Source organism: Petaurus breviceps, unplaced genomic scaffold (genome assembly GCF_028583685.1).
Source record: "Petaurus breviceps papuanus isolate PSGF00001 unplaced genomic scaffold, PetGlider_PUasm1.0 90895, whole genome shotgun sequence".
Taxonomy (NCBI): Eukaryota; Metazoa; Chordata; class Mammalia; order Diprotodontia; family Petauridae; genus Petaurus; species Petaurus breviceps.
The window spans coordinates 21855845-21880532 of record NW_027187372.1 but is presented as its reverse complement, the minus strand read 5'-3'; the positions used below and the strand labels follow the sequence as shown (position 1 = coordinate 21880532).

At 35.0% G+C, this 24688-nt stretch overlaps 1 protein-coding gene across 4 annotated transcripts in view; it reads left to right on the top strand.

Moving 5' to 3' along the window:
- The window catches only part of DENND1B (DENN domain containing 1B), a 373059-nt gene that overhangs the window by 245316 nt on the left and 103055 nt on the right, over positions 1-24688 (top strand). For all 4 annotated transcript variants that reach the window (XM_069074484.1, XM_069074485.1, XM_069074482.1 and 1 more), the window contains one exon: positions 15470-15570. In XM_069074484.1, coding sequence (XP_068930585.1) covers positions 15470-15570 — 101 coding nt within the window. The remainder of the gene's footprint in view (positions 1-15469; positions 15571-24688) is intronic.

The following is a 24688-nucleotide window of genomic DNA, read 5'->3' as shown; positions in this document are numbered from 1 at the left end:
CTTGATTTCTCATCAAGTCATTAGCTTCCATTTGCTCCAATCTAATTCTGAAGCAATGATTCTCCTCATTGAGCTTTTGAGATTCTTTTTCCATCTGGCAAATTCGGCTTTTTAAGGCTTTCTTCTCCTCATTGCCTTTATGAGCCTCTTTTGCCATTTGAGTCAGTCTGTTTTTTAAGGTATTATTTTCCTCAGTCAGGCTGTTGATTCTCATTTCATAATTTTCTTGCATTGTTCTCATTTCTCTTCCCAGTTTTTCCTCCACTTCTCTTATCTGCTTCTTAAGGTCCTCTATGGCCTGTAACCAGCTTGTATTTTCCTTTGAAGCTTTTGGTGCAGGAGTTCTGACTTCACTGTCTTCCTCCTGTTCCATGCTTTGCTCCTTTTTGTCCCCAAAGAGGAGTCTAATGTTGGAATCTTCTGTCTGCTTTGTTTCCTTTGCCTGGTCATGTCACCCCTCAGTCACTTGACCCCTGGGCTTTTTGCCACAGTAGGACTCTGCCACCAGACAGGGGAGCTTTCGTCCCAAACGCTGGGGTTTTCTCAGCTGCCGAAGATATTTGATGGGTGCCCTCTCTGAGGTCTCCACACACTCTGGCAAGCTGGACACACAACCCAGGACCTCCACCCTAGACTGCAATCCAGATCCAAGAAGGTTAAAGGAAGAGCGATTACCCCTCAGACTGGTGCTTGGTCCCCCTACACTCTGCAGGCCAGGAGCTGAAGCTGCCACTTGGCGCTGGCTCTCTGTGCTGGCTTCTCAGCGGCTTCTCTCCCTGGGGGGCAAAAGCCACGCACTCCCACTTACTGGGTCCCAAAGTCCAGACTGCACTGACCTCTCACTTTGTCCTTCACATCTATGTGTTGATAAATCTGGAAACGGCCACAGCTGCTGCTGATCTGGAGTCCCTCCGGTCTGAGGCTGGTCAGGCCCACCCTGGGGCTAAAGCCTTGGAGTGGGGCTGGGCGTGGCTCCCATACCGCTGCCCTGGATTCCTGCAGGCCTGCTGGGCTGTCCTCAGCAGGAGGTTAGCTTCTCTGTGTCATTTTGTGGGTTCTGCAGCTCCAAAGTTTAGTTTAGAGTCCCCTTTTCACATGGATTGGGGAAGGTGGAAGCTGGAGTCGCGGGAAGGTCGTGCTTCTACTACTAATATAAATTCTTAAATGCTCCAGCGATCTAAATATGTTCTTTAAAAAAGTATTTTTAAAAACTTTCACAATAAATATATTTACCATAGCTATGGAAGAGGAGGGTATTTTGTAACTCAAACCAATTGAAGAAATCTTTTCTTTTTATGAGGAAAACAAGGCAGTTGGTGTTAAATGACTTAACCAAGGTCACAAAACTAGTAAGTGTCAAGTGCTTGAGGTCGGATTTGAAGTCAGGTCCTCCTGACTCCAGGGCCAGTGCTCTATTCACTGTGCCACCTAGCTGTCCTTGAAGAAATCTTTGAAGACGAAATTTATTCGTTTGAGCATAGCTAAAGGGGGAAAACACTCTCCTATAACATACAAATTACCTGGGACAAAGTAAAATAATTAAATTTATTGATATACACTAAATCTTGCAGTTTCTTATATCTTAAAAAATTTTATGCAATATGCTTACCTTTTGCTGTGATTACTTATTTCATATGCAGTATGTCTTGAGTTCATAAGATCTTGACATGTATTCTTTAATTCATTGTGAAAACATCTCTTCATTACCTTGGATGTTGCACTTACCTTTAATAATCCATTTTCTAAGTGTCACTTGATCAGATGGCATAGGTTTTCATTGAGGTTTGGATAGGGTAAATTCCAAGCCACTTAAGCATGCTTACCCCTGTCTCTTAAATAAATTTCTTAACCTTTCACTCTGATATCTGTAGCAAATTGAAAATAATCATTTTTGTGAGTTTACAGCTAGCATGTTTCCTTAGAATGATATCTAACCTGAAAAATCTCAGAATTAAAAACACAGTGAAAAGGATTAATGAAAATATATGTACATTCATAAAATGATAGTAAATGAACCAGTATTTGGGAAACCAGTTCTATCTGGTTTCATCTGGTTAACCTTAGATGAATCAGCAGTGTCAATAGAAACACATGGCTATTGCTGTCACAAAATGAAATCATATCAAAATGGTTGTTCTTCCAAAGCAATTCATATGTCATCATATGTGTCTAATAATTGGAGTAAGATTGAATAAAGAGTTGACTGACATTAAGTTACTTGTCTAAGATCACAGAACTAGTGAGTGGGTTTTTTTGTTGTCTTTTTTTGCGGGGGTGGGGGAGGGCAATTGGTGTTGGGCACCTCGTTCGAGGTCATACGGCTAGTAAGTGTTAAGTGTCTGAGGTCGAATTTGAACTCGTCTTCCTGACTCCAGGGCCAGTGCTCTATTCACTGCACCACCTAGCTGCCCCTAGTAAGTGTTAATAGTAGAATTTGAATTCAGGATTTTCTTACTCAAAGTCCAGCATTAGCCAGTATTGTCTTCCCCTTCTTGTGAGAGAAGATGGAGAGAGAGCAGTTTGAGATTATAGTTCTGAAAATATAAATGGGCAGGACAGAGCCATACTTTGAGGAGATCCCATGTTAGGGCTGTGAGGGGGAGACAAGAAAGGAGTAGACATGAATATATTAATGGTTACTACTCAGTTTCCTCTTTTGGATTTTCATTACTCCTAAGAAAATAGGTTAGATCTTAGAATATGTAGACATAACTATTGCTAATACTGTTGACATAATCATCATTACCCAGCCTGTGGTTATGTGATTGTAATTCTTCCCTTTGATATATGATCCACTTAATACCCAAAGAAACTCAAAATGTAAGGCCTACCTTAGAAACATTAGTCGAGAGATTCTGGATCTCCTTTTCTTTTCTCTGCAGCGTACAAGCAAGTGCAAAGTGAATAGAGACACGTTGACGTACTTCTTGGGCTAGTGGAAGCTTCTGCTGTCTTCTTGTTCTAACCACCCAGCTTTAAAGGACTTTAAACCATAAAGGACTTCCCAATTTGATTGGACTATAAATCCTTATGTATTAGCTATTTCAGTAGAAATTTTTTAAAAAAAAATATAAGGTAGTAGAATTCCAAGTAGACCTAAAAGGGTACACAGAACAAAAACAATTTAGATAAATAGCTATTTTTCTTTTTCATTATTTATTAATTTATTTGGTTCTACCTTGTTAGATGCTAAAGGTTTTATGAAAAATTTTATTCCTTATTTTATAAATTTATGTACTTTTGCTGATAGTTTTAAAATTCATGTAAAATTTAAAATACCATCAGTTATATGAAGATCTTATCTTTTTTTTCCCTGCCCTGGACCCCTTTGGCATTTTGATGAGGTCTGTGATCTCCTCAGAATAATGTTTTTAAATGTAAAAAATAGAATTTCAAAGGAAACCAATTATATTGAAACATAGTTAACAAGCTATTAAAACCTCTAAGTTCATAGGCTGCTTGAAATTTATCCATAGAACTTTTGTGTTTCTGTGAACCCCAATTCAAAAACTTCTGCTATAAAAATATTTCTTTTTGGTGTTCTGAATTTGAAATTATTGATTCTGTATTCTGTTTTGAAAGGAATGAGATGGCATGGTAAATATAGAATAAGGTCCCTTAGATAAGTTGATATATAGGAAGAGGCCAAATAATGCACATTAAAAGTTGGTAAATTTAAGATTGGGTTAGAAGAGACAGTGGAGGAGGAACTAGTAAACTAGTAAGTACAAAAAATATAGGAACAAAACCTGACCCAGAAAATGTTGTAGAATTGAAGAAAGGGTACATATTTAGATAATTTTGAGGAGAAATGAATGAAATAAATTAGTACTAGCTGTCAGTTTAGTATGGTGAAGGCAAACAAGAAAATGGAAAGAGTTTTGGTCTCTAAATATGTGTGTGTACAAATATGTTTTTGGAGAGGGAAACAGAGAGGCATAGGATATTATTAAAGGGAAACAAGCACACATGTGTGTAACCTAACCAAATAGTGACTCTCATTTACAAAAATATAACTTCTCAAAATATTCTTTTGAAAATGTATCATAAGTATGGATTATAAAAATTATTTTGCAGTGATAAAGTAGTAACTTTGTAGTTTTCTTCTTAGTATGCTGTTATTCTGCATGTCCTTTAATATGTGTAAATTAAGTGTTTATTTTAAAACCAGATGGTTATTTATCACTCTTCCATCTGCAGCAGTTTATTCTCTATAGTTGCAAGTTTTATTAGTGCTCAGATTTCTCATTTGTATATTGAGTGAAGTGCTAGTGAGTGAATCTAGTTAAATGCTGGATAAATATTCTACACTATGTATCATTGAATTTGATATACATAACACATTCTTTGAAGTCAGTGGTATTTCTGCATGATTATCTGAAGATACAGATTGGTAAGGGGTTACTAATATATATATTTTTTAATGTGAACTGATTCAAATTTTTTTAAATTAATTTGGTTGTTTCCTTTTAGTTTATAGGATTCAATTCCACAATTCCTTGAGTTTCACATTTTGGTCTCCCCCCCCCCATGGTGGCTTATAGTCAAGTATAGGATCTGTAAATACTTTCACAGTATACATTAGTCAAGTTATAAGGACGAATTGTACCAGCTGGAAAGAAAAATGGTAAAGAGGACATAAAACCAAATAATATAAGGAAAAAGATCAGGTATTTTGCTTCCACCTGGATATAAACTTAGTTCTTTCTAGTTCTTTCTCTGGATGCACATATTTCTCTCCATCATGAGTCTTTTGGGATTGACTTATATCACTGCATTGCTGAGAAGAGACCAGTCTATCAAAGTTGGTCATCACACATACGTTGTGTCTGTAATAGTGTACAAATTTCTCCTGGTTCTACTCTTCTCACTCAGCATCAGTTCTTTTAAGCATCTCCAGGTAAATATGAAGACCATCTGCTCCTCGTTTCTTATAGCACAATAGTATTCCATAACATGCATATAACACAACTTGTTCAGCCATTCCCCAATTGATGGGCACCCCCTTAATTTCCAATTCTTTGCTACCACAAAAAGAGCTGCTATAAACATTTTTGTACATATGGGTCTTTCTCTCATTTCTATGATCTCTTTGGGATATAACCCTAGGAGTGGTATTGCTGGATCAAAGGGTATGAAAGTATTTATAGCCCTTTGGGCATAATTCCAGATTGCTCTCCAGAAAGGCTGGATCAGTTCACAACTCCACCAGCAATGCATTAGTGTTCCAATTTGCCCACATCCTCTCCAGCATTTGTCATTTTCCTGTTTTGTCATCTTAGCCAATCTGACTGGTGAGATGTGGTACCTCAGAGTTGTTTTGATTTGCATTTCTCTAATCAGTAGTGAATTAGAGCATTTCTTCATGTGCTTATAGCTAGCTTTAATTTCTTTCTCTGAAAATTGCCTGTTCATATCCTTTGACCATTTATCAATTGGGGAATGACTTGTATTCTTATAAATTTGACTCAATTCTCTGTATATTTTAGAAATGAGTCCTTTGTCAGAGACATAGGTTGTAAAGATTCCTTCCCAATTTCCCACCTCCCTCTAATCTTGGTTACATTGGCTTTGTTTGTACAGAAACTTTTCAATTTCATGTAGTCAAAATTATCCATTTTACATTTATAATGTTCTCTAATTCTTGTTTAGTCATAAAGTCTTTCCCTCTCCACAAGTCTGATAGGTAAACTATTCCTTGTTTTAGGAGACTGCTTACAGTATCAACCTTTATACCTAGATCATGCACCCATTTAGACTTGATTTTGGTATATGGTGTTAGATAATGGTCTATGCCCAGTTTCTGCCATACTATATTCCAGTTTTCCCAGCAGTTTTTGTCAAATAGTGAGCTCTTATCCCAAAAACCAGGTTTATCAAACAATACATTACTATAGTCATTGACTTCTGAATCTTGTGTGCCTAATCTATTCCATTGATCCACTCCTCTATTCCTCAGCCAGTACCAAGTAGTTTTGATGACTGCTGCTTTATAATACAGATTGAAATCTGGTATAGCTAGTCCACCTTCCCTAGCATTTCTTTTCATTAATTCCCTTGATATTCTGGACCGTTTATTCTTCCAAATGAATTTTGTTACTATTTTTTCTAGCTCTATAAAGTAGTTTTATGGTAACTTAATTGGTATGGCACTAAATATATAATTTAATTTAGGTAAAATTGTCATTTTTATTATATTAGCTCGACCCAGCCATGAGCAATTGATATTTTTCCAATTAGTTGGATCTGACTTTATTTGTGTGAAAAGTGTTTTGTAGTTATGATCATGCAGGTCCTGGGTTTGTTTTGGCAGGTAGATTCCCAAATATTTTATAATGTCTACAGTAACTTTAAATGGGATTTCTCTTTCTATCTCTTGCTTTTGAATTGCATTGGAAATATATAAGAATGCCAAGGATTTATGTGGGTTTATTTTATATCCTGCAACTTTGCCAAATTTATTTATTGTATCAAGTAGTTTTTTACTTGATTCTCTAGGATTCTCTAAGTATATCATCATATCATCTGCAAAGAGTGATAGCTTGGTCTCTTTGCCTAATTTGATTCCTTTGATTTCTTTTTCTTCTCTAATTGCTACTGCTAACATTTCTAGTACCAGATTGAATAAGAGGGGTGATAGTGGACACCCTCGTTTCACCCCTGATCTTATGGGAAATGCTTCTAGCTTCTCCCCATTACATACAATACTTGCTGATGGCTTTAAATAGATGCTACCTATTATTTTAAGGAAGGCTCCATTTATTCCTATACTTTCTAATGTTTTTAATAGGAATAGATGTTGTATTTTGTCAAAAGCCTTTTCTGCATCTATTGAGATGATCATGTAGTTTCTGCTAGTTTTATTGTTGATATGATCAATAATACTGATGGTTTTCCTAATACTAAACCATCCTTGCATTCCTGGAATAAATCCTACCTGATCAAAGTGTATTATTCTTGAGATAAGTTGCTGTAGTCTTTTTTGCTCGTATTTTATTTAGAATTTTTGCATCTATATTCATGAGGGAGATTGGTCTATAATTTTCTTTCTCTGTTTTATCTCTTCCTGATTTAGGTATCAGTACCATATTTATGTCATAAAAAGAATTTGGTAGGATTCCTTCTTCACTAATTTCCCCAAATAGTTTGTAGAGTATTGGAATTAATTGTTCCTTAAATGTTTGATAGAATTCACTAGTAAATTCATCTGGCCCTGGAGATTTTTTCCTAGGGAGCTGACTGATGGCTTGTTTAATTTCTTTTTCTGAGATGGGATTATTTAAGTAATTTACTTCCTCTTCAGTTAATCTGGGCAACTTGTATGTTTGTAAATATTCATCTATTTCCCTAAGATTGTCAAATTTATGTGCATACAATTGGGAAAAATAATTGCTAATTATTGTTTTGATTTCCTCTTCATTGGAGGTAGATTCACCCTTTTCATTTTTGATACTTATAATTTGGTTTTCTTCTTTCTTTTTTTTATCATATTGACTAAGGGTCTATCAATTTTGTTGGTTTTTTCATAAAACCAGCTCTTGGTTTTATTTATTAATTCAATTGTTTTCTTGATTTCAGTTTTATTAATCTCTCCTTTTGTCTTCAATGTTTCTAATTTAGTATTTAATTGGGGATTTTGAATTTGTTCCTTTTCTAGGTTTTTTAATTGCATGCCCAATTCGTTGAGCTCCCTTTTCTCTAATTTAATCACATATGGACTCAGGGATATAAAACTTCCCCTAAGAACTGCCTTTAATGCATCCCACAGATTTTGGTATGTTGTTTCATTATTATCATTCTCTTGAATGAAATTACTGATTGTTTCTATAATTTCTTGTTTGACCCACTCATTCTTTAGGATTAAACTGTTTTATTTCCAATTAGTTTTTAGTCTGTCTTTTCCTGGCCCTTTATTGCATATAATTTTTATTGCATCATGATCTGAGAAGGATGCATTTAATATTTCTGCCTTACTGCATAGAATTGTGAGGTTTTTATGCCCTAGAACATGGTCAGTTTTTGAGTATGTGCCATGAACCTCTGATAAGAAAGTATATTCCTTTTTATCCCCATTCAGTTTTCTCCAGAGATCCATCATACCTATCCTCTCTAAAATCCTGTTCACCTCCTTAACTTCTTTCTTGTTTATTTTGAGGTGGGATTTATCAAGTTCAGAGAGGGGGGGATTAAGGTCTCCCACTAGTATAGTTTTGCTATCTATTTCTTCCTCTAATTCCTTTACCTTCTCCTTTAGGAATTTGGATGCTACACCACTTGGTGCATATATGTTAAGTAATGATATTGCTTCATTCTCAATGGTGCCTTTTAACAGGATATAGTTTCCTTCCTTATCTCTTTTAATTAGGTCAGTTTTTGCTTTTGCTTTATCTGAGATAAGGATTGCTACCCCTGCTTTTTTTACTTTAGCTGAGTCATGATATATTTTATTCCAACCTTTTACCTTTACCTTGTGTGTATCCCCCTGTTTCAGATGTGTTTCTTTTAAACAGCATATTGTAGGATTATGATTTCTAATCCATTCTGCTATCCGTCTCCGTTTTATGGGAGAGTTCATTCCATTCACATTTACAGTTAGGATTGGTATCTGTTTCTTTCTCTCCATCCTATTCCTGCCCCTGTTAATGTTCATATTTTCCCTCCCTTCTCCCTTCCCCCCCTTAATAGTTTTCCTTTTGACCACTGCCTCCCTCAGTGTTCCCTTTTTAGCCCCCCTCCTCTTTCACCTTACTACTTCCCTCCCTACAAACCACTCCCACCCACCTTTCGTAACCCTTTCCTCCTCCTACTGCCTGTAGGGTATTTTTATACTTAATGAAGTATGCTATTTCTTTTTCACATCAAGAGTGACAGGAACAAATATCATGCGAAGCTTCTCTCCCTCCCCCCTTTCCCTCTAAAATTATACTTTTTGCATTTCTTCTCCATAGAATCCTATGCTTAATTGGTTGTTATTCCCTCCTTGTACCAGAACCAATGAGGGAAAAGCTCATATGCTTCCCAAGTCCCTCCCTTTTTTTCCTCTGCTATACAGTTTTTATGCCTCTATGTGTGGCATAATTTAACCTTTTCCACTTCAACCATTCCTTTTCTTCCGTTGCAGTCCCTTTGTAGCCCTTAATAAGATTTTTTTAAATCGTCATTTTGTGTATTTTGTAGTCATACCCTTTATTTGTTTATAACCAGTTTGCTCTTATCAAATAGCAGGGTGTGTGTGTGTGTTCTCCTTGTTTACCTTTCTAAGTCACTGTTGCATCTTGTAATTGGAGGTTGAATTTTCCATTGAGTTCTGGCTTTTTTATCAAGAAGGTCTGGAACTCTGTTATATCATTGAATGACCCATCTCTTTGCCTGGAAGAATATGCTCAGTCTCGCTGGGTATGTGATCCTTGGTTGTAACCCGAGCTCTTTTGCCTTCTGGAAAATTGTATTCCAAGGGGTTACTAATATTAAAGAGTAGCATTAATTATACTAGCAGTATTGGTAGAAATATTAAATCTCTGATTACTGTGTATGCTGATTAATATTTGATAGTGTTTTCATAAGTGAGTATTGCTCAATAGCATTTGTATTACCTTATCTGCTGATTGTGGAAGAATCTGATACATCACTTCGTGGTACTTAGAATATATACTTTTCTTCTTTAAATGAAATGGAGGCACTTTTCATTTAGCTCAACACATTGCCTATAATACCTTTAGTCTTTTTCAATATGGAGTACACATTGGATTTTTTTTTCTAAAGAACGGTGATTGCAGGGCAGCCAGGTAGCACAGTGAGTAAGAGCAGCGGCCCCAGAGTCGGGATGACCTGGGATCAAATCCAGGCTCAGACACTTAGCACCCACCCAGAAACACCTGGCCATATAACCTTGAGGAAGTTACTTAACCCCAATTGCTTTAAAAAAATAAAATTTAAAAAAAAGTGATTGTTTGAAATTTATCATGAAGTCATACACAGATTTAGACTACAATTTGCAGAATATTTGTTCAGTATTTTGAAGACTTATTTTTTATTTTCTAAGTCCCCTAATGATAGTAAAGTAATTTATTCTCCCAAACCTAAATCATTTTTCTATGTCATTATACTTATTCCTTTTCAGAAATTATTTCAAGTAACTACTTCAAAATCATCTAATCCTTAATCCTTTTACAAATATTTCCCTTTTTTCCATTTCCCCTTCATTTAATATCCTATCATTTGTACTGAAAAGCATTTTCTATTTTCTTTCATGAAAAAACACAATAGTTATAGTGAAATGAATACAGAACTGAGAGTCAGGAGACTTAACTTTTAGTTTGCTGTAAACTGTTTTCAGTTTCTGTTTCAGAAAACTGCCTAAGTTACTCTGGATCTCATTTTCCTCATCTGTAAAAAATAGAGTGTAATAGCACTGAACTCCCAGGATTGTTATGAGAATAAAATAAGTTAATATTTTAAAGCACTTTACAAGTCTTAAAAGTGCCACATGAATACTGATGATAATGACAATGATACATTTACTGTGTGCCAGGCCTGTGTTAACCAGGAATACAACAGCAGCCACAAAAATAATAGATTATGTTTATATAATGCTTTAAGGTTTGTACAGTGCTTTATGTAAATTATCCCATTTTATCCTCAAAACAACTCTGGGAAGTAGGTGCTATTATTATCACTATTTGTAGATGAGGAAACTAAAGTAGATGGTTTAAATGATTTGTCCAGGGTCACACAGTAAATGTCAGAGGCAGGATTTTAAAAACTCAATTCTTCTTCACTCCAAGTGCTTTGTCAGCTGGTGCCAAAAAGCCTTAGGATATTGGTAATAATGATAATCATAACAATAATAATAGCAGCTAGCATTTATTTAGTGTTTAAGTGTGGGAATAGGTGCTCTATGAAATTGACTTGATTTAGAGTTAGTGTATATGATTTGACATACTCTTACTAATATGCACATAGATATGTAATTTCTCCTCTTTTTAAATTCAGTAAACATTTATTAAGCACCTACAATGGGCCAAGCACTGTGCTATAAGTTCAGAGCATACAAATAGGAAATGCAGTGATAGTTCCTCCCTTCAAAAAGGTTACAATCTGATGGGAGCAGACATTACAAAAAAAAAGAAGCTGTAAAGTATAGAGGGGAAGCCAGGGAGTCCTCACCACTTGGGCATGATATAAGAAATGACAATCAGGATTATTTCAGAAAAACCTGGAAATTTACATGAACTGATGCATAGTGAAATGAACAGAACCAGGAGAATGTTATACAGTTAACAGCAATATTTTGATGAAGAACTATGAATGATTTAGCTATTCTCAGTAATACAGTGATTCAAGACAGTCCCAAAGGACAATTGATGAACCACAGTATCTGCTCTCAGAGAAAGAACTGATATTGTTTGAACACAGACTGAAGCATTCAATTTTTCACTTTATTTTTTTCTTTTTTTGTCTTGTGCAAAATTATTAAAATGGAAATGTTAGTCCAAAGTAATTCCCTAGTATAAAACACTAGTATTATTCATAGTGTGTAACACTATCAAATGTTTTACATAATTATACATGTATCACCTATATCTGATTACATTCTCAAGGGAGAGAGGATAGGATTTGGAACTCAAAACTTTAAATAAAAATGTTTGAAAAAAAAAACAAACACCAAGCAGAGTGGGAAATGAAGGCAGACTTTGGGAATTTATTACTCTGGCCTTGAGTCCTCCAGTCAGAGAGAAGAGATGTCTGAGCAGTCCAAGAAGCTGATTCATTCTGCTTGGTGATGAGATTTCAGGTGATCAGTTTTCCCATGAGTTTTGTGTAATTGAAACTCAACAGAGCTGTGAAGGTTCTCTCTGACAATACAGATCACAGCCAATTGATTACAGTTGATCCACTTAACATTCTGGAGATTTTTTTCATTTTCTCCTGGCATCAAGATGATATCTGGTTGTCTACATATCATCTCTTGTTATGTCTACCCTCTCTTTCATTATACATGACCTTGATGCTGTATTTTATTACTTTTTTTTGTTTGAGTTTCTAATTGATTATACGATAAACCTCTCTCTTGCCTTCAATATATTATAAATTTTTAAGTTTTGGAAATTGTTTTGTGGTCTGCAGTACCGCAACACTGGTAAGGTTTCAGTATTGAAGATGTGCCTTTGTTTGCAGGGGCAGCTTAGATATCATTAAAAGAACTTTGCAATTATCTGAAGGCATTTCATCCTCCTTTTATCATATTTAGTTCAGGACCCAACTTTTGTTGTTTTTTTTTTTCAGCCCATTTGTATTGTCTATACTAATATTAAAGATGTAATTCCCATTTATGTGGTTTAAAAAATTTATAAAGTACTTATTACCCATCCAGAAACACCTGGCTGTGTAACCTTGAGCAAGTTACTTAACCCCAATTGCTTAGGGGTGGCCAGGTGGCTCAGCGAGTAAGAGCACTGGCTCCAGTGTTGGGATGACCTGGGGATCAAATCCAGGCTCAGATACTTAGCACCACACCCAGAAATAATTGCCCATGTAACCTTGAGCAAGTTACTTAACCCTGATTGCTTTAAAAAAAAAAAATTATAAAGTACTATTTGCAAAACAAACCTAATTATAAAATAACCCTATCAATTTACATATGTAAGTTGTGAAAAGCCTAAGTATTATATACTATATTTCTAAAATATGCACAGCTATTTTCCCATTCACCTTAATTTATTAGAAAAACTTGGGAAATAGCTATGAATAAGAACCAGAAGAATGGAGGCTTCTGTGCAAAATGCTCAGTATTGGGACCCTTATTAATAGATGTATGACTTCTATAAAGTAATTTCAGATCCCTAAACAAATTGGTAGTAAATACTGGATGTGTTTAAAGAGTACTGGGTGAATTTTCAGGGGAGAATTTTCAAGTCCCCTTGAGAATAATTTATATGTCTTAGTTTCCTAAGATCAGAAAAATCCCTGGTGAACAGTTAAATTAATACTTGAAATATGCTTTGTTGTTTTCATTACCAGGGTAATATTCAAATTAATTTGTTACCTTCCTTTGACTAGTGTTTCAAATTACTTGTAAACCCTCTTCCCACTTCTTCTGACAAGATACTTGCTTTAATAATTTTTTTCCTTAGCTGTTCATAGAGTCTCATTACAAACCAATTGGGTTTGGCAGTTATTTAGGTGGATATGTGAGAATTCACATCTTTATTAGTATATAATAATATTTTTGCCAAACTTTCAGCCAGATAATTCTAGTAGAATAATTTTCTTGGTCCTTAACCATACTTGTGCAGAGTAAAGCAATAGTAGGATATGATGAATGAAGGCATGAAGCTATATTTTATAGTTTGTACTGATTAATGGGGATGATTCTATGCTAAGGTTAGCAGTGTTAATGTAACTCTGGGTATGGCTGTTTCTTTACACATCTTTTCTAGAAATCAGTAAAAATCATCAGATACGGTTTTTGGAATTAGTGACTAATATAGGTATCATCTTCCTTTAAAATGTAAAAGTAAGAAGGTGGTGACGGTGTCAGGATAATATTTAATATGGTGTTAAGTACTTTAGTAGAGTGCCTAGAAGTTAATGTGGAGAAGATTGAGCTTTTTCCTATTAACTATGCTTTTTAAAGGATACCTATTTGTAACAGGTCACTTATTTAGAAAAATTAGGAAAGGTAGGGGCCTTTGGAAGTTATACTGATCCTTTCAGAATAACAATTCAGCACAGTGATTGGACAAGATAATCTGTAAAACAGAAAACATTAATTTGACTTCCAGAGATACCTTAATTTAAAACTGAGAGATAATTTAAGGAATACGTGAGTTTGACTCAGTAAATCAGAAATAGAAGTCCAGAATCACAGCTAATCTTCTGACTTTTCTCTATTTCAAGTGGAAAGAACATAAATAATTTTATGGCCTGTAATACTCACACACAAGTATTGGAATGCCTCCTAGTGGTGCTTTCTCTAATTATAATGGTGTTTTAAAGAGAATACTTGATAATAGATATAATAGATTAAAATGCTAAAGTTTCTAACTGCTGTTGCACAAATACTAAAACCATTAATGGTATTATCAGTAAATGAAATTGAAATAAAACTGCATTGTTTCAGGTGCAAAAAAAGAATTCAAAATCAAGTTAGCATATATTCTAGATAAATGCAAAGCAAAATGATAAAGATATTTCTTCCCACATGTTCATTTAACAAATGATCCACCAAATATTTTATAATTGAACCAAAAAACTATTAGTAATAACTTTGATTTCTTTACATGTGTATGGTAGTTTTAAATTTTAATGTATTAAACTTTATTGGCCTCTTTGCAGTAATGACATTCCTCTTCTAAAATATCAGATTTTAAGTAACTGAATTTGCAGAATAGGCATAGGTAATACTTTATAAAATTCTATGCTTCGTTTCATATAAATAAAATGGTTTGATCAGTAGGCTTGACATCTCAAACCTAGCACAAATAAATGATTGGAAATTACCGCTTTAATCATTTCATGACATACTTGAAAATAGTGATTTTATGTATAAGTAGATAAACCCTTTCATTTAATGGAAATTAAAGTTTTGAAAGAATTGTGATGATAAGCTCATTGTGGGACAGGGAAGAGATATTTTTGTTAAGCATTTTGTTAAGCATTCAAAAACAATGACTTGCTACATAAGAAAATAATTAAAATTCCATTTACCTTTAAAGTGGGAGCACTGTAATTGTAGCTGTTTTGACATAAAAATAAGATACAAAATGTTAATCTGGAATGAGCATTTTAAATATGACATTATGATATACTTGGCTTCCTGTAGTATAGCTGTCAAGCTTGGGCAGTTCGCTGGTCAATAGTGACATTCTCTGTGTCAGTGAACAGAGTCTCTTGATACCATAACCTGCAGTTCACACATTACTGAAGCTCCAACTGTCGAACAATCAAGTCCCTTGGTATTATTGCAGCTTCCAGACTCTCCTGACTGGCTCATGTTTCATTCTTTGGCAATTTGCCCTAATGATATCCCTCAGGAGCTTTCAGACCTTCTTCTTTTCCATATTTAATCGCACTATATTAATCTGAGTGATGAGCAAACTGTGATGCACACATTTTATTTTTTGTGTGTGATTTTTACTGATATTCATCCAAATATTAATTTTATGTTTGTCATTGAAAATTTTGCCTCTAGTTATATATTTTAAGTAGATAATGCTGCACAAGATTTATTAGAAAACTGCTTATTTCTATATTTTATAAAGAAGTGTGTCTAAAAAACATATTGCCCTTAGATTTGTGATTGTAAATCTGATCACTTAATTTTCTTCATGAAGTTAATTAATATTGAACACTGTTTTATATTTATTATACTTAGTTTTACAATAGTTAGTATTCATGGAAAACTTTGAGCTTGACTTTTTGATTTTAAAACAAGTTATTCATTATCATCCTTTTAAAAAACTTTTAGTTAACTGCTTGCCTTCATGGATCAGCTGCACTGTTATATCCAATGTACTGGCAACATATATATATCCCAGTGCTTCCACCACATCTACTGGACTACTGCTGGTAAGTTAGGAGATATAATGTCTCTTTTTATCTTATACTATCTAAAAGTCTACAGTTCTCTTGTTTTATATTTTTTAGTATCTCAGATATTTGTAGAGTATGCATTCCTATGCATTGTGTTTACCATAGGTTTGTTAATAATGTATACTTAGAAAAAAGAAGCCTTAGACATTTAATTTTTATAGTTACATATATAAAATAATGTTTGTCAGGAAATAGCTATCATTCCTACTGCCCACCCATCAAAGGAGACAGAGATTTTAAGCATAGCCTGTGTTTTACAATGGACCTAGAATAACCAGTTCTGGCTGTAAGATAACAATGGAAAGCTAGGCCATCTCCAGTTGTCCGGATCTATATCTGGCCACTGGACCCAGATGGCTGTGGAGGAGAAAACGAGACTGGTGATTTTGCATAGCCCTCCCTCACTTAAACAATTTCACTTGCAAATCATGGCATCATTTTCCTGGTGTCATGGGCCTCTTCAAGAATGAGGGACGAGGGGCGGCCAGGTAGCACAGTGAGTAAGAGCACCAGCCCCAGAGTCAGGATGACCTGGGATCGAATCCGGGCTCAGATACTTATTAGCACCACACCCAGAAATATACTGGCCGTGTAAACTTGAGCAAGTTACTTAACCCCAATTGCTTTAAAAAAAAAAAAAAAGAAAGAGGGGCAAAACACACCACAACAGCCAATGGAAGACAGTAATTATATGGGCATAACATTCAGTCCTACTATCAGTCCTAAAAGATGTATTGGAGAGGATTATTCCCAAACAGAGTTTGCTTCGAGACTACGGACTCTTAAATAGGTGTTGTAGGTTGGAAGGGTGGAAAAAGGATAGTCTAGGGAATTGTGTATTGGGATCATATGTTTTAGAATTGGTTGGGACCCTTGAGATATTCTAGTCTAACCCCTTCATTTTTATTGAGGAAACCAAGACCTATAAAGGTTAAAATGCTTGTTCAAGTTCTTAGGACCCTAGTTCAGTTTTGAAACACCTGGGCATTGCCTAGAATTACAGGAGTTATTTCAGGACTGTTTTGACCACATGTTCTCTTACAGCCTTCTTTCTGACTATAAGATGAATATTATCTTTATAACATCTCAATTTTTAATTGGCATCCCTTAAAGCTATACCTATGGAGTCTGGTACCAAAGGAATCTGGTAGTTGGTTTTTTCAACTGCTTTTTAAAACAAACAGCAGAAATTTACAATTTGCTCTTTAACCTCTTAAAATTATATTTATTGGTTTAAAAAATAAGGGCAGAGACTTAATTTTTAATCTTAAGATTTTTATATTAATAGAAAATATACTTAAAATAATTTAACTTCTTACATGATGTTAGATGATTTTTCTATTGGATTAATTTCTCTGATTAGTTGTATAAGTAATCATCCTCAGAGGAAACAGATCATGTCTGTAGCATAATATTTAGGAGAAATATTTATTATCAAAATATTGCAGCCAAACCAAGGTTAAGAGGTTTGAGCAGAAGCTTTCCACTTTCATGAGTACATGGAGATACAACACCCTGTAATGGTGCTCAATAACCTACCAATGCTATACTTATTTTTTTCATCAGTGGGAAAAATAGAGGCAGTTGGCAGGGCATTCTGGCATCCTGTTAAGAGTTAGCAATTGACCACTGTGTCATAGGTTAACAACTTTGTGAATAGTCTTGCAACTAATTAGCAGTAAAGCCAGGTCTTGAAATAGCCTTCTTTTAACTTTTAATATAGAACTCTTCTCGTTATTTTGTAAACTAACTTCACACCTGCAAGAGTATAAAAGTTTTTTGTAACAAAGAACTTACCTTATAAAACATTTTTATCACTCAATGAGCCTCTTATATTGACTTGCATTTAGTAGATGTTTAGTAGCTAGATATTTGGGCTTTGTTTAAATATTCAATTTTCTTAAATCCCTTTTTAAATAGTCTGGTTTTCTAAACACATACCTACAAGATCATAACTCTAATTAATACATGAACAGCCCTTAAAATCTAGAGAAATAGATCACAACAGCTAACCTCATGAGGTATCACATTAAATGTTTATGTAAAGCTCTAAACTCTCAAGAGGTAAGGTAATAATTCTCTGACTTAGATAATTCACTGAACAGTAACAAACTTAAAGAATTTCTGAATTAAAGTACAAAAAACATCACTACTGACAGCCTTCCTCTAAATAAAGAAAATATGAGAGATTTATGCCTTTTCTAGTGTTCCTGCCTTTTCCTGTCATAACTGATTATGTTAAGCCCTGTTACTTAGTAGTAGCCTGGTTTTTCCTGCCACTGATGGCTGAGAAAGGCAGCACTAGATTTATTGCCAACCTTTGAATCTTACTGCCATTCCATACCTTCTTACTTGAAATCACCTAGAAAGATGATGAGGATGATATCTAACATTTTTATAGCACTTATTGTGTACCAGATATTGTGTTAAGCATTTATAGTTATTATCTCATTTGATTCTTACAACAGCCCTGGGAAGTATGTGCTGTTATTATTCCTATTTTACAGAGGAGGAAACCAAGACAGAGGTTAAGTGACTTGCCAGAGTCACACAATTTTTAAGTGTCTGAGATCTAATTTGAAGTCAAATCTTCCTGACTTTGGGTCTGGGGCTCTATACACTGCAGCATCTAGTTGCCTAGTAGAATCACTTCAAGCACTGACTTCATACCGAATGGCCTTCCTAACTGGAGGCTTAGAGGAGTAGTCTATGTACCTTGAGATATCATTTAATCTAAATTAGTATACTCAGGATTTTGATAGCAATCCATGCTGCAGGCTGTCTAAGGTTTTGGCTTAGGTTTTTTTTTTTTTTCTTAAAAATTTTTTTCTTCGTTTTAATCAGCCAAGATCTGTCTTCCTAATCTCCTTCTTACCCCACAAATTGAGAACACAGTAAAAACAAAACCTGTTGCAAATATATACAATCAAAATAAATTTCCTCATTGGCCATGTCAAAAAAAAAAAAATTATCTCCTCCTGTACTCTGAGTCCTTCCCCTCTATCAAGAGATAAGTAACATGTTCCATCATGTGTCCTCTGGAATTTTGGTGGGTCTTGACTCTTTTAAGGATTCAGCACAATAGTTTTTCATCTCATTTATGTACCATGACTTGGTCATCCAATTCCCAGTTTCTGAGCACTCCTCAGATTCCCATTTTTTGCCACCTCCAAAGGAACTATATATATTTTCTTTTTATTATATTGTGTTGTTACATCCTTAGAGTTTATTTTGCTTAGGACTCATATCTCCCTTAACCTAATATCCCTCTAATTCCCCATTCCCCTTTTTTCCCCTTTTCCTCTTATTTCCCTTGGAGAGAAAATATAGTTCTGTATCCAGCTCTGTGTATGTGTATGTGTGTGTGTATGTGTATGTGTGTGTGTCTTTGTGCTCATGCACAAATGTGTGTGTCCTCCCTCCTTTTCACCAGCTCAGCAAAGAGTGAGGTTCAAGTGTTCTTGGCTTAATTCTTTTCTTAGGAAAATAGGTAGAGGAAGTGTGCTACACAGGAAAAGTGCTGAACTTGGAGTCAGAAGAGATCTAGGCCAAACTAGACCTCATGACTGTGGGTAGATTAACCTCTCTGAGGGCATAATACTTGCACCCACCTCACAGTGTGGTTATGAAGATTAAATGAAAATGTATTTTCAGATATATTCTTTGATTATTTTTATATGAACAATATTCATGACACATAATAGGTATTTAATAAATGCTTTTGATTGATTAAAGAATTTCTTGAGTAAAGCCTGCCTGGTTCTTTCTCTTTTTTCACTCTAGTATGTTTGTACTATATTGAAGCAAATAGAGAGGGAAGGACCCTTTTATACCACACATATATTGTATACCCTTGACCTACTTTTTGAAGACATGAAAAATATTTTCCATATATCCATTTCAGAAACTCCCAAACATAATACTGAAAATTAATATCCCACTTTCTTTTATATTATTTCATTACACCTTAATAAATTTACTGTGTATTAATGATCAAGCTGTTTTATATATCTTTATGTCACTTAGTATGTGAACTTGAACTCCTTAAGTCTATAGCTGTTAATTTCCTGCTTGTGACACAGTCAGACCCATTATTTTTCATTTTCTCAGGACTTTCTAATCACAAAATTTCATTCTATCAAAAATCAGTAATATGTAAATTACTATGTCCCTTTTCTTTCACAGAAATTGTCAGTCACTGAACTTTACAGAAGATGTTAGGCTACTTTGTGATAAACTGATATAAATTAGGGTTAGTCACTGTGGTATGAGCCAGTCAGAAGTCAGATACATTTTTGATACACCAGGTGGATGTCACTATTTTTGAGTTCCTCTCTATGACTCTAAAAGATCTGTCTTGACAGTCAGATGTGTCCTTGGATACTGAGGAGCCTTGGACTCCATTGCCTCAGTTTCTCTTATTTGCAGTTTTCTGTCACAACACTAAAAAACCCATTGTGGCAGCATAAGTATTCTTTCCGATTCTACTAATTTGATCAGAACCCTCCTGCAATTTTTGTGAGAATTCCCCTCCTAAGTAATAATATCTTTTCCTCAGACCTCGGAGGTATTAGCATATAAAGTCATGGTGCCATCTTGAGGCTGTTCCTAGTAGCCATCACCTTAGTATATCAGGAGAAAGTTATTTACCCCACAGGTGTAGGAGCAATACAACCAGCACCCTTCTTCCAATGACAGATTTCTTTAAAATGACAGTATTCTAAGACAGTGAATGTTTTGAGATATTTTTCTAGATGCTTTTGCCTTACCAAAGGCTACCTATTCTTCTAAGGTCATGTGGCTCCAGGAAATTAGAAAAGTGACCATATATAAAAATACTCAACTTCTTGTTCTTAAGGAGATAAATCATTTTCTATTCTATTGTCCAAAGAATTCTGTTCAGACCATACTATGGCCACTCACCTGGTTGTCATCCATCCACAGGAAGATAAACTGATCCCTATTATTCAGAGCATAGAGTTTTAAAAAATATGATAATATAAATTATGTTGTAAATCACACCAAAAAAATAGATTGTTAATGGAATTGCATTCTACTTTGGTGGTCTGCTTGTAAGATCCACCTTCCTAAAAACAAATTATACCCATCACCTGATTTTACAGTTCACATAGTAATTATATTTGAATAAAGATTAATTGCTACCCAAAAAACCCTCAAAAAGCAGTTGCATAATGCTTTCTGTATCCAATCTTGGCAAATAACTTCATTGAAAGAAAAGTGCAGGACAGTTTTTGCATATTGATGATAAAGCATCTGTTTTACCAAGGATATCCTTCTGACTTATTAACACTATAATCTAATTAGGAAATTCCAGCTAGGGTTGCAAAATTACTTTTTATGTGATTTAGTCAATTTCACATTAGGATGTACACAATCCTCTTTTCGTGAGAAAGAAATAATTATTTTTCAATTAACTCTATGTTCTGCAAAACATGGCAATTATTTTAGAAAATGATGCTCTAGATTAATTATGGTTATAGTACTAATATGCATATGTTTTGAATTTTGTAAGAAATTAGTGAGAAAAAACATGTAGAGGCACCCAGTAATTTCATTACTGATGTTTTCATGATATGTTCCTTTACCAGTTTTAGTTTTCAGGGCTTATGACCTATTCAAGAGGTCTCTGTAGATTTTTTTTTAACGGACAATTCCTAGGCATTTATTGTTAATACTTTCAAAAGAAACATAATTGGTTCCAGTGAAGTTCAGTTTCTTAAAATAAAAATTTTGATAAGTAATATTGTCTTTCCTCAGAAACACCTGGCCATGTAACCTTGAGCAAGCTACTTAACCCCGATTGCTTTTAAAAAAATATATATTGTCTTTCTTTTAATTAATTGTACCTTAATAGTAGGCACTTAATATTTATTGGACTGGACAGTACGACCAGGGACAAATATGTTGTAAAATCCAGAAGTAGTTGTTTATATCTCAAAGATATCAGTAAGGGTGCATGACTTGCAAGTTGAACTAATAAATGAGTAGTATTTTTGTGCTGTGGGCACCTGTAGACTTAATGCTATAAAAGGAATTGAATATATTCCTACACAGGGGCTTGTATGAGAAATCTCATTTATATAGTGTTTTACAATTCACAAGGTTTTTTGACAAGCTACTACATGACTTTAATAGTGTGCCTATTGCCAATCTGTATTTTATTGATGAAGAAACTTAGACTGAGAAGTTAAATAGAAATAATAACAATAAAGATCACATAATAAGAATTGAAACAATACTTGAACCCAGATCTTTTGGCTCTGTGACTATTTTTCTTTCCATTACTGTATGGCTCATATAACTAAAACTTTTGGATTTCCACAAGTGTAAAGAGATTAGACTATTATTGTCAATGGTTTCTAATTATTAGTTTCTAGAACCAGAACTATAGAGTTTCAGGGCTTCTTACATAGCATATTATTTGGGTATTTCATCTGCAGTGCTTCTGCTTATCGTCTTTGAAATCACTAAGTAGTTAAGAGAGTATCTACACAAATACTATATTCTTAATACTTCTCCAAAATAAGAGGCCATAATGAAAAAATAACTGTGCTTATAGTCAAAAAAGCTTGTTTCTGAGTCCTAATATTGCCTAGTCTTCGTGACTTTGGGCATGTCATTTGACCTAACCCCCAAATCCTCATATGTGATATGGAAATAATGCTATTTGTAGAATGAAAAGCCTTTGATGGAAGATAGTGACTCTCTCATTTTATCCTTATTATTTAGCATAGTCCTGGTCATAGAAGATGCTTAATAGGTACTTGTTGATTATACTATTCTTTTTATAGAGTTTGTGTGCAGAAAGGACTTTAACTGACATTTGTTGTTCAGTCATTATTTAGTCCTGTCCAACTCTTTGTGACCCCATTTGGAATTTTCTTTTTGGAAAGATACTGGAGTGCTTTACCATTTCCTTCTCCAGCTTATTTTACAGATGAGGAACTGAGGCAAACAGAGATAAATGATTTGCCCAGGGTTACACAGCTAGTAAGTGTCTGAGGCCAGATTTGAACTCATGAAGATGAGTCTTTTTGATGCCATGCCTGACACTCTATCCACTGTGCCACCTAAAACTAATGTTACAGTTAATTACATGTAAGTTACTGTCATTATTATTGTAGATTAATTTTTGTGGAAATTGTCAAAATGTGGTCCCAGAAAGTAAAAAATTCTCAACTTTTATACTTTATCCCCTTTCCTGTATAATTCCAGATAGAATATTAATTTGAGAACTGAGGCTAGAAAGATTACCAGTTATTTCTATTTGAAGCAGAAGATTGATACACATTCCCTGATGGATTTAGAGTATTCCATTATGGCACTGTCAAGAATGTCAGTGACAACATGGGGTCCTTCAACTTGCTATGATTTTTTTTTAAATTGTAGCATAATATACTTTTTGTCATTTTCATTTTTCAGTCTATCCCTTCCTTTTTGCCTCCCAGCAAAGCAACCCCTGATAGCAAAGAATAAAAAAAGAGGGAAGGAAAACTTCTAGAAAATAGCGCATTGAAAATGTTTAAAACTACATGTAGTGTTCCTTACCCTTATTTTAATTGTTTAATTTAAATTTTAATTATTTCCATTGCTTCCTATCTGTTGTCCTTGTTTCATCTGTGCTACTATAATCTCTGCAAAAAAGAGACCCTCAATTTTCAAGGGTATATTTTAACCAAAGAAAACATTCTAAACGTTTATCTGTGCCAAATGATCTTTTTCATGAAAATTAACGGGAAAAAGCAAAGATGTGATAGATCAAGGCAATTTAGAGACTTAGTTCAGTACTAAAAATTTCTAATTTTGTTGACTCTAACACATGATCCTTTAGAGCTTTTTTATTTCCAATACAATAAGACATTTAATTGTTCTGCATGGAAGTTACATTTCAGGGGTAGTATGCCCTGAGGAGGTCAGTAGGAAGTCTGTGACTGCTGTTGGCGGTAGCCTCCCCAATGCATGTAGCCATCCTCATTTTTTCGGTAGCCATCTTTCTGATCTCTAAAATAACCTCCATAGGTGCCCTGCTTGTGGTCGAAGACACTCTCATTGTTTTCCACCAAACCACCCAGTTTTTCTGCCAGCTGTAGGGCCAGGTTCTGCTGGGCAGTGGGCTCAGTGCGGTGCATCACCACTGTCTGTGTTGGCTGGTCCAAAGAGGCCATAAGCTCCTCACTAATGATCATTTTGCTGATTATGGAGTGAACAGTGGGTAGATCCAGCTGGAACATATCAGACAAGGTTTCCATGCTAATAGAGTCGTAGACACTGCTATAGGTGAAAAGATAAGTACGCAACGACTCTTCCTGGATCTTTCTAACTAGCATGGTATGGACTTTGTTGGCCTCAGGGAACAAATCCCAGACTTTTCCATTCATCTTCTCATTAAAAATAAAGCTGTGACAAGTCTTCCAGTCACCCATCTTCATGGCTTTAGATGCTTCTACTACATGTTCCCTCATTGACTCAGGGGGACCAAGCAAGGGCTGCCGCTCGCCCACTCGAGGCTGGTGATGGAACTGTTTGCTGATCATCTGCCTCCGAGCATCACTTTCATGGGCTGCCATGTATGGGATCTCCAGAAGCATGGCAGATACCAATTAGACACATTCAAGCAACTCCAGGTTGATATGCAGGTGGAAGGGCAGCCCCTTAGCACGGCCATTGGACTGAATGTCCAGCAAGGCATTGTGTGCATCTTTGGTTGGGCCTGGCGGAAAGCACAGATGCCCAACTGCACCATGGTACAGTTATAAAGAATCTGCACAGGATCTTGTTAGAGAGTTGAGTTCACTTTCCAAAAGCTTGTTTTCTTTAGATTGTTTGGTCAAGAGCTCAGTAATGTGCTAGACACTATGCTAAGCATAGGGAATATAAGAAAAGACAAAAATACAGTCCCTGCCCTCATAAAGTTCTAATGGGGGAGACAACTCACAAATTACAGATATATACAAGATACATACTGAGTAGTTGGAGGATAATCTAAGAGGAGAAAGTTCTAGCAGTTGGGACATGGGGTAAAGACTTGATAGAGATTGGACAGATACATTATTTTAACAATGGAAATTCTTTT